This window comes from Ictidomys tridecemlineatus, chromosome 2, assembly GCF_052094955.1.
Source record: "Ictidomys tridecemlineatus isolate mIctTri1 chromosome 2, mIctTri1.hap1, whole genome shotgun sequence".
Lineage (NCBI taxonomy): Eukaryota > Metazoa > Chordata > Mammalia > Rodentia > Sciuridae > Ictidomys > Ictidomys tridecemlineatus.
The window spans coordinates 136414504-136430776 of NC_135478.1; the positions used below are offsets into that span (position 1 = coordinate 136414504).

General features: G+C 32.0%; 1 protein-coding gene across 4 annotated transcripts in view; it reads right to left on the reverse strand.

Moving 5' to 3' along the window:
• Cdk13 (cyclin dependent kinase 13) overlaps positions 1 to 16273 on the reverse strand; it is a 95232-nt gene that overhangs the window by 24501 nt on the left and 54458 nt on the right. For all 4 annotated transcript variants that reach the window (XM_078039839.1, XM_078039837.1, XM_078039838.1 and 1 more), the window contains exons 6-9: positions 14757 to 14946; positions 13450 to 13506; positions 748 to 849; positions 574 to 651 (exon numbers count right to left, since the gene is read on the reverse strand). In XM_078039839.1, the coding sequence (XP_077895965.1) occupies positions 574 to 651; positions 748 to 849; positions 13450 to 13506; positions 14757 to 14946 (427 nt within the window). The remainder of the gene's footprint in view (positions 1 to 573; positions 652 to 747; positions 850 to 13449; positions 13507 to 14756; positions 14947 to 16273) is intronic.

A 16273-nucleotide genomic window follows, 5' to 3' on the forward strand; every position in this document is an offset into this window, starting at 1 on the left:
CTTAAATATATAAAAGCAAAGCCCCTTTAAATATTATTTTTAAAACTAAGATGAAGAAAAAGTTAACTTAACATGTATGAATAACCAATTATGAGCTAGATTGTACGATAGGCTCCAAATGGTAAAGACCTATGCTAGTGGGCATATACATATTTTGGTGGGTATACATATATAATATACCATAAATATACCATGGTGCACAGAAAATAGAGTATATCTTTACAGTATTCTAAAACACTTATTTTTCCTTTATGCAATACTTTTTTTTTTTTTAAAGTGCCTACTATTTTTTCTCTCCTATTTTGTATTTACTTTTACCTCCTAATCTTATCTTTAGGGCCTCAAATCCTGTAATTTAACATCCCCTTTCTCCCAAGAAAAAAGAACTAGAGACTTTAAGATCCTTATAGTTATCAAAGAGCCTACATTCTGATTTCTCCTCCATTTAGCAGTCATTAGCCTTCAAGACAACCATGCTGTCCTCCTCCTGCAAAGACAAGCTAGAAAAATTTTTAAAATTCCTATGGAGTATGACATACCCCAATCCCACAAATATTATCATCAGCAGCTTACCTTATTAATTCTAGCTGCGCAAGTTCCTGATTTGCTTGAAATATAGGTTTTTTAGTGAAGAGTTCACCAAGGATACATCTAATGGAAAAAACACCCACCATTAACCAAATGTTCTGATTTAATCCACTACCAAAAGTTTTAAGTAGAATAAACCAATGAATGAGTCTATCTTACCCGCAGCTCCATACATCAATAGCTGGTGTGTATCGTTCCTCTCCCAACAGCAGTTCAGGTGGACGGTACCATAAAGTGATAACTTTGTTGGTATATGGCCGACTAAAAAACACAGAAAGGACCCTTTAGAATTAGTATTTGTAGAAGTAAAAGAGATTGTCTTAGAAAAATATTACTTTGAATTATCAAAGCAGTTCTACAATCCTAACTAAAATCACTTTCATCTGCCCACCAAATGCAGATATATTAAGGCATCTAACAGAGGATTATAAAATGCACCTGAGAGAAACCTGATTAAAAACTTCCTTTATATGTGGAAATTAATAAGAAGTAGTTGACTGTTAAGTGTAATTTCGTTAAAAGGAGGTCATTGTATCAATTCAACTGTTAAAAAATGTTTTCCTTTTCATAAAATATTTTAAAAATTAACTTATTTAAAAGGGAGTTCATTGATTTTGGCCAAATCTGGCAAATTACTAATAGATGACAAGACTCAAATTGGGATTTCCTAACAAAAGTGGTGGAGTAGATTTTTTTTCTTTGTAGTTTGTTGTGGTGGTGGTGGTACTGGGGATTGAATGCAGGGCCTCATGGAGGCTAGGCAAGTGTTCTACCACTGAAGTATACCCCAGCCCCTAACAAAAGTTTTTAACTGTCCAAGTCTTCGACAAAACTGCATTAATTTTGACCCACTCTGGCTTGTGAACAGAGAGTACAAAAATGTAGTCTACAGAAACTGGGGTCTATCCTGCAAAGAACCACTAAAAACAGATATGGCACTTTAATCAGATTTTTGTGTGTGTGTGTGACCAACTAAAAAGAAGACATACATACGGAAACTCTTTCTTTGCCATAGAAGAGATTATCTAGTGAAGTTATATTAGAGTTAAGTTGGACCATCATAGTACAAATTTTGTCTGGCAAAGTCAAAGTCTACGTGATACACATGAAAAAAGAGGGCCCTAAAAAGTCAGATGCTTTTAACCGATCCATGGTTAAAATATACACTTGTGGGTGAATACATACATCTTTATCAATTCTAAATCTTTCTTATATCATAGCAAATTCCTCAGAAACACTATATTCCACGCCCATGTACCAGGGATTGGCTTGGATTTGGACCAGTTTGGGGAAAAGAAACATACAACTTATAAAGCAATTCCCTCTTGCCAAATATAGACCTGAAGTCCCAGACATTGAAAGATACGTCTAACTTGCTCAGAACCCACACAGCCACATTTCTCCAAATACTTTTAAACACTAATAGTAAAGCCATCAATCTGGGCATCACAGCATTATCATAGATAGGAATGCATTAACAATGTTTCAAAGACAGAAGAAAATTTAGATAGCTTTGGTAAAAAACTTAAAAGTCTAGATGTAAATCTGTAATGGCAAATTAGGATTAGACTTTTCTAATATTAATGTATTTTTCTTAGTCATTTTTGTTTATTTACTGGAATAATGAGGAAGAACCTTGATCTTTAGCTACTCTAAATCATTCTGTAAAAATGTTTACCTTTTTATGCTTTGCTCCTTTGAAATTTTAAAACCCTTCCCAGTTTTTCTCATTTAAATCCTGTACTTCCTTCACAACATAGTCAAAAATCCATCTCCATAAATTCTAATTTCTATTCATAATAATTGATCTTCATATACTTACCACTGTCTTCAACTCTCTTATATTTTCTATCTTCCCAGGAAGTCAAAAGAACCCATACCATTCTTTAATATGAACCCTCATACAAAGCCCAGAACAAGGCCAGACACAGGGCAGGCACCTTAATGTATGTGGCCCTGTAACTTTAGGTGACATAGATAAAATTAGCTGGATGGGAGAACAAAACTGAGTATCATGATGAGTAGTTTCTAAGATATTTCAAGGGTCTATAAGCATTTGAAAGTTATAGTCATGTTATGAAAGTGCAACTGAATAGCTAAGTCTAAAATGTTTAAATTAATATAAATCTATCTGTAAATAGTTAATTTTATTTTTACATAAAAAGCATACTGAATTTCAGAAACTATACAAATTCAGGTTAAATTTTATTGAAAAGGAATATTTAAATAAAAGATCATTCTATACACTATATCCAAACTCCAGGAAATATTACATAGTCATCTTTAACAATTAAAACTAGCTTAATTTTTAATGACCTCATCAAATTCAGAACAGTTCATTTTCAAAAAATGATTAAATGCAAAACGAGATGAAATATACTTCTAAGCATACAGCAAATATACTTAATGTATATATATTACTGGCTTTTCTGAATATTTCTAAAAATTAGTTTCTGTTACAAATTTTCTATCAGTTTAATGATAGATTCCAATGTGTTGCCTCTACAATCCTAGGAATTCTAGAGATTGGAGGAGAAGGAAAGGGAAGATGAAATATGGTTATGGTCTTCCCTACCTTAGGGCTTTCAAGATTATAAGAAAGGGGGAAAAAAGAGTCATATAAAAGAATATACTAAGCTAGCTATAAAAGGTTTAATTTTTCCCACAACACATATAATAAAATCTGTACTGGTTCTTTTATATTGTAATTTATAGTGATTTTGAATCAAATAAGGAGAGCCACAGTTAACTGGAAAGCAAATCTGGGATTTCTATTATCCTATCTAGCTTCTGTGATCAAAAATCCAGGAGTCATTCTTGATCCTCTTTCCCTTAAATCCTAAATCTAACTCAACAGCTATAATCTGAATCAGTCATTAATATCATTTCATTGGTACTAATGTATCAATCCCTTCACTGGCTTCCTCCCTCCAACCCTAACCTTCCCTCAATTCTTTTAAAAACTTTTGTTATTGCTGTCTTTAAAGCATAAAATCAGATCTTATCACCTACTTGTTTTAAAGTATTTTAACAAGATTTCCCACTGCAACAAAATAAAATTTACCTCATTTGATATCATTGTATAATGATATCAATGTACACCAACTACTATCAGGCTGGGCATCTTTATGACATTTAAACTTTCCAAGTCTATTCCCAGGCTATCCACTAACTCAATATTTCTACTTTTTAATTCCTATGTTCTTTGCCCAGGCCTTCTTCAGGTTTTTTCATTCTCATCACTCAGGTCTTACCTGCAATTTAGTTCCTTAAAGAGGTCCATCCTAAATTGCCCTAGAGAAAATTATCCTAGCTACCACCATCATTTTCCTATATGGGTTGTATAGTCACTATTTTATTTGCTTTGTAGTACGCTTATTATTTTATATTTTAAATTTTTTCCTTTGTCCCACCCTTTCAAAACTTCTCTTATCACCATATAAATAAGTTCATCTCTAATATCTAGCCAATAGTATTACTCAGATCCATGTCTGGCATAGAGTAAACATCTTTAATTGACTGACTTATGCCATAACCACATAACAACTAACATAACCATTTTTTGCAGTTCTCCTTTTCTATTTTCAATTGTTTCCCAAAGAAAAATAACTTTTAAATCCCTGGATTAACATATTGTTATAGAAAAATAAGACTAATTTTTTCCAATTGATGCTTATTAAGATCACTTGTCCATTATTATGCATGCAGATTTGTAAGTCCTACAAGTACCTACATCAAAACACATCCAAAAGTAAATTTATTACCTTTTGCTGCAAATTGCTTCTCTCTTCCTGCTTCCTGTCTCAGCAAACAGCATCACCATTTGTGGCAGAGAACGATAGTTGTCCTCTAAAATTTGTTATTCCTTTTTTCTATGGCAGCCGCCCAGCTATGCTACATTTCCCAGGCTCACTGTGGTGACATGTGCCCATATGACAAATGCTCTCCAATGGAATGGGAATACATGTGATACATGCCATTTCTAGGCCTGGCTCATCATAACGTTTCTCCCTATTTTCTTACTTCTGGCAACAGCCTTGGAAGGCATTTGTAGAAGATGGCAGATCATCCAACCTGGTTTCCTGGATCACTATATGAAACAATCATCATTTGACCTGATGATATGGTTAAATATTAATGGTAAATTAGGTAAGCAACAATTATTTGATATCATTAAGTGAGAAATATAAATTCTCATTCTTTATACGGCTAATTTTGAGGTTATTTTTGTTAAAATAGGCTTAGCCTATCCTAACTAATAAACCATTTATCCAGATGCTATGACAGAAACCTTATAGTAAGAGAGGAGACTGGATTGTGGCTCACAACATATTTTCAATCACCAAGTTTTAATAATTCTCCAATATATACTTACGATATAATTTATCTCTGATACCTATGCCCATTCCCTAGTTTCAGCCAGAATCATCCTATCTAAATTTAATGTAATAGTTTTCTAACTGGTTGTCCCTGTTTCCAGATTTAAAAGACCAATTCTCTTTCCAAAGCACAGTCAAACTGATAGTGTAAGACATAATGTTAATGTGTCACAATTTTAGTATTACTTCCTCCTGGTGAATATCCACAGAAGATATATAAAATAATTTATTTGGTTCATGACCCAATCACATTGAACTTTTGGTTCCCTGAAATAGCTAAGCAAATGAACAATTTCTAAAGCAAGCAGATAAAGCCAAGGTAGATTGTTCAAGAAGTGAGTGGACTTTTAAATATGCTTCAAATATTTTCAATAAACTGGTTTCAAAAAAAATTCATGAGATTTACTCAAAAACTATGCAAAATAGGTACTATGCCTCACTTTCTACCTTATTATTTGATGAGAAAGAAGAAAACACTGAGAAAGTATACAGACAGAATGACTGCAGTCAAAAGGAAATTTCAAGGTAGGCAGAATTAGTAGAGTACAGGACAATTTTGTGCATCATCCCATTCAACAGTTTATAGTATTATTGAGAAAATATTCATGTTATCACTAAGACATTGTGTTTATAAATGTAAAGACAAAAATTGAGAGATTGAATTATCTTTTGAAGCCTTCTGGCTAACGTCTAAATCCCAGGAAAATTAATGCACTGTTATAATATGAGAACAGATCATCCAAAAGTAAGTAAATGAAAACTCAAGAATCCTCAAAAATGAACATTCCAAACTTGGGTCTTCTGGGTTTAGCCACCCAATGTCAACATCCTAAAGATCTCACACACACACACACACACACACACACACACACACACACACACACACATGATAAGCAAACTGATGTGATAATACGTACAGGATTCCTTTTATTTTTGTGAATTAAAAATATTTACATTCTTTTCCTATTCTTTTCACAACAAATAAGTACCTACTGAAGAAACAGAACTAAAAAATTTAAAAAATCAGGTTTTTAGGTGTTATACACTTAAAAATTTATTTCCATAATTAAAAATAAATTGCAAGCAATAAATTATATTACATAGCAGAACACACCCGCACATCATCTACCTAAATTAGAAAAACTAATTAGTAACTCCAGTAAGCTATAATTTTTAGGTGGCAAAAATTAAGCTGGAACATGATGGTGCATGCCTGTAATCCCAGTGGTTCAGGAGGCTGAGGCAGGAGGATTGCAACTTCAAAGCTGGCCTCAGCAACTTAGCCAGGCTCTAAGCAACTCAGAGAGACCCTGTCTCTAAATAAAGTGTAAAAAAGGACTGGGGATATGGCTCAGTGGTAAAAAATTCCTGGGTTCAATTCCCAGTACCTCCTCAAAAAAGCTTCTTCCTCTGCAAATCTAATAACCAGTTTTGTTGTTTTTTTTTTTTTAAAGAAGGTGCATACTATCACTTTATCAATGAGGTAAACTAATATTTTTTTAAAAAATCTTTGATAACACCACCTTCATGGGAAATGTCAGGTAATTTTAAATAATGCTATCAAAATATATCTTATTTATAGATTTCTCATTAGATGTTTAAGAAACTTTAAAGCTGCTTAAAAAACAATGGAATTCAATAAGATTCAGAAATGGAAATACCATACAACTTGCTAACCTGCTAGAAGGCTAGAACTAAAACATATGTCACTTAACAAAAATAAAATGTTACATTTGGAGAGTAAGAAAGTAGAGAAAGTAACTTCAGTAGACCTTCTGGTACCAAAGAACTCCAAAAATGGTCATTAGCCTAATGGTACCTTATAAAGTTCATCTAATAGGCCCCTCAGGAACTCTTCCTGGAAGATACTTTTAGATAATGAAGGCTGGGTCCAGGATCTTATCAGAGAAGCACTACACTATAATGAAAATAAACTATCTTAGGCTAGGGAGGTAGCTCAGTGGTAGAGCACTTGCTTAGCAAACAGGAGGTCCTGGGTTTGATCCTCAGCACCACATAAAAATAAACAAATAAAACAAAAGCATTCTGTCCATCTACAACTACAAAAAAAAAAAAAAACCTGAAAAAAAAAGAAAGAAAATTAACTATCTTTCTTTCAAAAGACCTCAGTTCATTCCTCATTCTACCACTGTGTTGGTTGTGTGATGATGCAAATACACTTAAATTTTGTAAACTTCAGTTTCCCCTAACATGTGCCTAAGAATAATGAAACCTACATCACCCATCTCAGAGGACTTTCTCTTAATTCTTGGGAAAGGAGGACTATACATAATAAGGTACCATACACAAATGCTATTTAAGTTTGTTCTTTCCTTTGCTTTTTAAAATATTTGTTAAGATATTTAAATATTTATAAGTAACAAATATTTATTGAGACTCTGAGCTGGACAGTGTACTGCCTAAGCATGGTTAGTCTAATAAAACAAACAAAAAACATGGTTGTAGTGCTTAGAGTCCTAAAATCTGGAAAGCAATATAGATATAATGTGTATATATATATATATATATATATATATATATATATATATATATATATATATATTCCAAAATGTATTATAAGTATTATATAGAACAATTAATAATATAATTGGAACAAATGAAGGAAGATGCATCCAATGATGCCTATGTGATTCACAGCAGATTTCAAAGGAGGTAACACCTTAACTGCACACTAAAGGAAAAAAAATTTGCAGGCTGAGGCAATAAGAGGTATAACACAATACAAAAAATCTTAGATAGTGACAAGGCATTTCAGAGCATAGCATGCTTAGGGAACTGATAATAGTTCAACATCATTACTATCTGGAGTGCTGGGAATGCCATCAGGTAAAAATTGCAGGAGAGAAGAAAATTAGGGACAAAGAGGTTGGAAAGCCAATAGAATTCTATTTACAAGGATCATATGAGACATACCTATGAGAGTAACTGGATAACTAAAACAGGATAAAGGAAAGGAGCAACTTTTTTTATGGGAAGAGATCAGAGTGGTTTTGAAACCAAGGTTTAATTTAAAATACCCCACATCATACAGGTGAAGATGTTTAGCAAACACAAAGGATTTGAGATGAGAAAAAAGACCAAAGCCTAAAATTTAGATTAATAAGTGTTCAACATTAAGAACACAGGTGAGACTTCCTCAACATGAGGAAGGGGCAACACTGTGATCCAAAAGAACTAAATTGCCTTTCTCGTTTTACATGATTTAAAACGTAGACTACCATATCTACACCAGAGGAACTACAATTTAATTTTGATTATCTAATTAAATATTAAATCAGTGATCTAAATGAACATATCCATTCCTGAAGCTTGTTTAATTGTATTATTGTTAGTCCTATGTTATTACATAGTAATCTTTTATGACAACATGGTTCTTGTCCAATGCTTCTTTATTACCTGGTTCCCCAACAATTCCCTGCACTGATTTATACCAGACTGGGATAGTTTTCTCCTGGATCAGAATGAGGGATTTACTGTAAATACATCTGATGTTCTAGGGCACATAGAATTTAAAAATAGGATAGAGATGTATACTTAGCAGCAGTGCATTTGCCTAGCACACATGAGGTCCTGGGTCCAATTCCCAGCACCACATAACAAGCAAGCAAACAAAAAAACCTCCAGAAGTATGCATATAATCTGCCTTTAAAATGACATAATTATAGACTGAGTGACTAAGTACACAAGCAATAATGACTTGAGTTTAGGAAGCAATTTTTAATGCTGAGTATTTTCATCTAGTCCTTAGATGACTATCATAAGGTCCTACTGTTTTTCCTGGTACCAGCTTTGAGAAAACAGTTTTGCTTTTAATTGCAACTTTCTAGAGGACCACTAGATGGTGATATTGCCTTCAAAAAGGTCTGTGGGAGGGTGGTATTTATTGTGTTTTATAACTCAAAACTCTTTTACTTACCTCTCTTTTCTCCCTCACACAAAAATGCAGTAAAATAGATTCTTTGATTACTGTTCAAAGAATCTATTTTATTTTGACTGTAATTTTTAGAACCATAAAAGATGCTTTTCAATACTATGTAAGTAACGGATTTGGAGATTTTACTTTTTGCAGTACTGGTAAGTGAACCTAAGGTCTTCTGTATTCTAGATAAGTGCTCTACCACTTAGCTCCCCTCCACGCCAGGACTTGGGAGATTTTATATCGAGAATAACAAGGCTCAGAGAGGTTAAGTAATTTAACTAAGATTCCACAACAGATTAAACAACAATGCCAGGACTAGAACCAAAAATTCCCTAATTTAGGATGTGGATTTTATGTTCTTTGTATCAAAAAAGTAAACTTCATATTTTCCTCTCAGGAAATGAAGTTAATTTTAATTTATATGTCATATGGGAGACACACGACACACACAGAGTAACTACATCTTTTAGTAAAACACCTATAATTTGTTAATAAAGACTCAGAAAAGGGGAAATACTATGACTCGAAGATTCTGGGAAAGTTGCACAGAATCTTTTAAAAGAAGAGCATTAGCTTTTTAGGCTCTAGAATTTTTATTTATTTCCTCAACTAACCAAGCCTATTTCTCCAATGGATTTTAAAGAGAATAACTGTTACCTTAAAAAAGAGGGGGTGGGCTGGGGTGGTGGCTCAGTGGTAGAGCGCTTGCCTAGCATGTGTGAGGTTCGATCCTCAGAACCACGTATAAATAAATAAAATAAAGGTTCATTGACAACTAAATAGTACTGAAACATAGGTTATATAGTTCTAAAGTTTCCAATGTTGAACAGAATAAAGTGTGAATATTGATATTCAAAATGAGGAAATAATTCAGGTTTAAAACAAATATTACTTCTCATCATCTACCGTCCTAACTTTAAATTAGTGACTCTCTTTCTTTCTTCTATTATAGCACATGTAACAGGGAGGTCCATACTGATTACAGACCTAAAGTACTAGCTATAATTCTAACCAGTTTTTCTCACAATTAAAAAAGAAGGCATATCAAAAATTAAATGACAGTTGTGGTTGATGCTATTACAGTAACAGGCTGAAATCTGCTCTATTTTAAAATGAAAAACCTTACACTAAATTTTTAAACACTTCAATTATTCTATCTATAGTAGCTAACTAGAAACTATTTCAAAGTAACTTAAAATGTACATGGGTATATTACAGTAAAATTTCTTTTAAAATCAGAGTGTTATTAAGATTCACTAGAAGAAAATACATATTTTGAAGGCATTCTACAAAAATAAAGCCTATTTCTCCAATGGATTTTGAAGAGAATAACTGTTACCTTAAAAAAGAGGGGGTGGGCTGGGATGGTGGCTCAGTAGCAGAGCGCTTGCCTACCATGTGTGAGGCACTGGGTTCGATCCTCAGCACCATGTATCAATAAATAAAATAAAGGTTCATTGACAACTAAAAAAATTGTAAAAAAAGGAAAGCTTACTATTAAAAAAAAAGAGAGAGGGCAATTTAAAGGAGTATATAAATCTCTTAATCAGAATAAGACATTTGCTTATAAAACAAAATGACACCAATCATCTCTCTTATAAATTTCACTGACCAGAAAAATTCAGTTAATATTACCTGAAAAATGCAAAATTAAAAGATTTAAATTTCCTGTTTTTCTAAACTCAAAATTCCTCCATGAATCCAACAGGGTAATAAAGAACATGACCCAGTGAACTGTCATATTTCTGACACTTCACTGGAAACCAACACTACATTTAAAATAGAAATCAATGGGAAAATAGAGTTTTGATTTATAAAATATGGCTTAATAGTAAATTTTTTGAAACAACTCTATTCCAAATGGTGTAGACAGACATCTGCATGATAAGAAGTGATTGGATGGATTCAAATGGTAATGAGGTGTTTCCCATCTTCATTGAAACGTAATAAGAAAATAAAGGGGCTGGGAATGTGGCTCAGGCGGTAGCGTGCTCGTCTGGCATGCGTGCGGCCCGGGTTCGATCCTCAGCACCACATACCAACAAAGATGTTGTGTCCGCCGAGAACTAAGAAATAAATATTAAAAATTCTCTCTCTCTCTATCTCTCCTCTCTCACTCTCTCTTAAAAAAAAAAAAAAAAAAAAAAAAAAAAGAAAATAAAAACAATGAGATTTATACTCAAGTACAACAAACATATACTTGTATTAAGGATAATATAATTACAGTGAAATCTCAACCAGTTAAGCAAACAAAACCCTTAATTAACTAAAGTGCCCCCTAAAAAAATGCACAGAAATTTAGTCATTCAAAAATATCATATCAATTAAGTTTTATATTAAGTACACATTAAGATCAGCTTTTCTTTTCATCTTCTACAAAAGGGCACTATTACACATGATGGAATAAGAAAAAAATTGAGAGCAGAAAACCTTGAACTATACATTGCCAATATCTTCTGACTTTTAGTCTTTCAATCCTTAATAATAGCAAAGATATGAAAATAATGTAAGTGTTCATTAACAAATGAATCGTTAAAAGAAAATATGGGATGTGTGTGTATGTGTGTGTGCGTGTGTGTAAGCACAATGGAATACTCTTCTTCTTAATAGAAGGCAATTCCATTATTTATGACAACAGAGATAAAAGTGAAGGGCATTATTATTAAGTGAAATAAGCCAGCAACAAAAAACAAAGACTGTATGATATCACTTATATGTAGAATATAAAAGAGTTGAACTCATGTAAGTATAAAATACAGTGGTGGTTACAAGAGGCTGTGATTGGGATTAAGGGTTGGTCAAAGAACATAAAATGTCAGTGAGACAGGAATAGTAAGTGCAAGAGATCTATTGGACAACATGGTGATTCTTAACAGCAATATATTATATTCTTGACAACTGCTGAGAGTAGACTTTAAGTATTCTTACCAAAACTAAAAACAAACCAAAAACCCTGAGGTAAGGCATGTTACTTGGATCATTTAGGCATTCCACAATATATGTATATTGCAAAATGACACACTGTACACAACAAATATATACAACTTTTATATTCCAATTAAAAACAAGTTTTTAAAAAGAAAATCATTCAATCCTGTCTGGATATCAATTTTCACAAATGCAAATTGAGGAGCATTATCTTTTTAGGCTCTAGAACAATTTTATAAAACAGTCACACACAAACACACCAAAAATCCATACAACCCTTTCTTCAAATATTAACTTTGAGTTCAGTGGGTAAAATAAAAAGAAAATAACTCTCATAAAAGTAGATATAGAGAACTAAGACCCCTGTCCAATCACAACTCTGTTCATAAAATACTCTCTGGGGAGTTTCTCCAAACTCTCAGATCATTATTTGAAAACTTTTACTCTAGAACAATAAACAATGCAAAGATTTTACACAATGATGTCACTGGTACCGAAAAATCAAAAGATTTTTCACTCTGAAAATTTGAAACAAAAGAATTTTTATTTATTTCCTCAACTAACCAAAAATTGGCAAAGATTCACTGAAAGCAAACAACTATTTCTAAGAAATTCAATCAACTTATGTTTCATTACTATTAAAAGGTGACACTAAAGAAATGACACAATTGCCATAAAATTTTAAAATACACAGATTATATTTATATATCAATAAATCCAAAAGTAAATAAGATTGAGCTAAACTGATCAAATATTCATGAATCTGTTAATTTCAGAGTTTATCTGTATAAAAGCTGCTATTTCACATAATATTTTATTTTTGAAATTCCATGTTAAAAAGTCAAGCAGTAGAAAAATTCACCAGATGACAAAAAGTACTTTTCTTTAAACAGTTTTAGCTGCTATATACTAACAAGGCAAGTCATATTTCTCATCACCAGACCCAAAGGAAATCAAATCAGATACACACCCAACTTTAGCCACAGAAGCTCTACCGTTTTTATGTTTTACATATATAACTTCCTCATAATATTTTGCTTAAAGAGTTCCAAGTAGTTATCAAAACAAAGAAAAAGTAACACAACTACAGACATAACACACACAAAGTGAAGTCTAAAACAATAATTAAAATGGTGTTTTATCAGCTAGAGTGTAAGCTCAGTGGTAGAGCACATGCCTGGGTTTGATCCCTAGCACCACCACCCCTCACCCTCCGCCAAAAAAGAAAAAAGTTTTTTAAATGTATAATTTTAAAAGCATACATTAAGGTTTCTTAGAAAATACAAAAATTAAGAATATCTTAATGTCTGTATCTGCATCAGAAATAAGCATTAATTTTTAAAATTATTTAAAATTCAGTCATATTTAAAATTGCATATTTTAACAAAACTATATTTATCTGTGCCAAAAATCAATTACTTTTAAATTGACTACATAAAATTTTATAACTAAACTAGGCAATCCAATATAGTAAAAAGTGTCATTATTTTGTGTATTTAAACATGAAAAGTTAATGTCATTTTTAAAAAATATGATTAAAAAATAAGGTGTTTTAAGTACAGATCCTAAAAATAGACTTCAGTGTCTACAATGTTCATTTAAGAGTATTCTTACCTTTCTTCTGAGCTATACAAACGAGCAAGTCCAAAATCAGCAAGCTTTATCTGCCCTCTGGTGGAAATAAAAAATGGACAACAGCTGTTATTCTACTCTGAATTGATAATGTAGATTCATACTCTATTCCTTGAACTAATCAAAAAGACACATTAACTTTGATTACACTGCAATACTGCCAATGTCTTACAAGAAAAGTCAAGCAATAGAAAAATTAACCAATGACAAACAGTACTTTTCTTTAAACAGTTTCAGCTGCTAGTAGTTGAGGCGTCCATCCATAGCTATGGGTTCTCAATCTGCAGATTCAACCAATGCAGATTAAAATATTTGGGGAAAATGCATCTGTACTAAACTTATACAGACTTATTTTTCTTGTTGTTATTCCCTAAACAATACAGAATTATCAACTATTTGCATAACCTTTTACTGTGCATTAGGTATTGTAAATAATCTGGAGATGATTTAAAGTATATGGGAAAATGTACTAGTTATATGCAAACACTATGCCATTTTATATAAGGAACATTAGCATCCACAGATTTAGGTCAAGAGGGGAGGAGGTTCCTGAAACCAATCTCCCATGGGTACCAAAGAATTACTCTGTTACTATTATTACTATCATTATTATAATATAGTATTTGTATAATAGTAATTTTGTTAATGTTCAGTTTGTATTTAGAAAAGTGTACTTCAATGAAAACAAATGAGAATCTTCATTACTCAGGAATAAGACTTGAAAACTTTTTCAAGTCGATAATATTCAAGAAATGTCAAATCATTTAAAATTTGTTTAATTTTCCAGCTCTTAGTGGGGTTGAGCACACAGAACATTTTCTATTAATTAAAATCATGACCAGGCATGCCTCATTTAAACTAACAAACAGCAAAATTATAAGAGTAACAATTACAAGAGAACTACCAGAGCTCAGGTTATGCAGTTACTGAAATAGTTAACATAAGCGTCATACACAACTTCAGAAAAGTTCACTTTCTAATTGTGACAAATGTTTTAAAAAATTCTAAAAATTCTAATGTAAAGCTGAAAGCTTATCAGCAATTATTAGAATACTCATGATATTTTAAGAAAGGCAACTAAGTATTATTATATGTACATTACAAACTACACTGGAAGTGAATTTAATTAAAATATATCTAACACAACTTTAGAGGTAGCCCAAAGCTGTAATGTTGATTACATTAAAATAGTTTAAAGCAATGAACTAATCTGAAACTCTTTTTACAGAATCAAGGTATATAGTATATAACACTTACTTTAAACATATATATCAAACTCATATCCATACCTATTATTTAGAAGGATATTTGAACATTTAATGTCTCTATGCAAAAAGTTCTTCTTATGACAATAATCCAGACCTTCCATGAGCTGTCTCATAAATGACTTTATGTGATTTTCATTAAAATGAACCAAGCCTGATTCCAGCAGTCCCATTAGATCATGGTCCATATATTCAAAGACCAGATAAAATGCACCTAAGAATGAGAATAATTACTACATTAAAGACTTTTAATTATACATTGTACCTATACAAGAGTTATTGTAAAACAATAAAATACTGCTGATGGTTAGGAAATAATTTTTGAAAGTGCTACTTTATCACTTTAATCACATTCAAATTTTTCCAAGAATGTAATATAAAGGAAATACACAAACTAGTTTCCTTTTCCTAAAGAAAGTTTATGATAAAAAAATACCTGAGGAGTATGATTAATGTAAAATAAATTGTTCAGTGTTTTAGACAAATTGTCTCAGCAGAACCCTCCCCCCAGAGTAGAGTTCATTAAAAGAAACTGAAAAGTTGTTAAAAGAACTGCTTTTAATAAAAAGGGGAGTGGTCCCAGATGAACTTTAGACAGTCCAGCTTTCAATAAACATACAATTTAATTGTTTATACAGCTAGAGTTCTTGAAAACATAGAAGTTACAACTTTATTTTCTAAAACTAATGTGGTTGTGCAACCAAAACATAAAATAGCACTTAGTATAAACACATAAACCATACAACTGTACTGTACTGATTAAACCTTAAAACTTGTACAAATTGAATCCAAAGATATATCATATATATTAGAATATCATAATCAAGTTAAAGTTTCATTTATCAATTCAAGAATAGAAAACCTAACAAAATGCATTACAACTATCTGAGAAAAGAGAAAAATTCTTAACTTCATGGTAAGTAACTAATCATAGTTCATAATCGATTCCTAATTAAAAACAGCAAAATAACTCCCAGTAAACATGGAACGGGAGGATTCTTTCTTCGAAGTTCATTATAGTAATGAATGAAACCTAAAACCAATATCACACTGATTAAGAAAATATCAGATATTGTACACAAGACAAAACCTTCATTATTACTAACTCTGTTCAGAAGAAACCTTACACAAAAGGCCTATTACCTTAGTTCTTTCAAATCTCATATATTATTTAGAGCTTTCAATCAAAACCTAATAAGATAGGTTAAAACAGTCTTAAAAAACAAAGTAAGCATAAGGGTCAACATAGCAGACATACAAGAACATTTTAAAACTATGATAGCTATACTAAAAGTTCTATTGGGAAAAAAAAAGTGAACAACAGGTCAGTGCAGATGGCTACCATAAATAGAGAACCAGAAACTCTAAAAATTCAAAAGGAAATGTTCAAAATCAAAAACACTGTTAACAGAAATAAAGAATATCACTGATAGACTCATAACTCATACCACATTTAGCCAACGAATAAATGAGGTTGGGGCTGGGGTTGTAGCTCAGTGGTAGAGCACTTGCCTAGTATATGTGAGGCAATGGGTTTGATC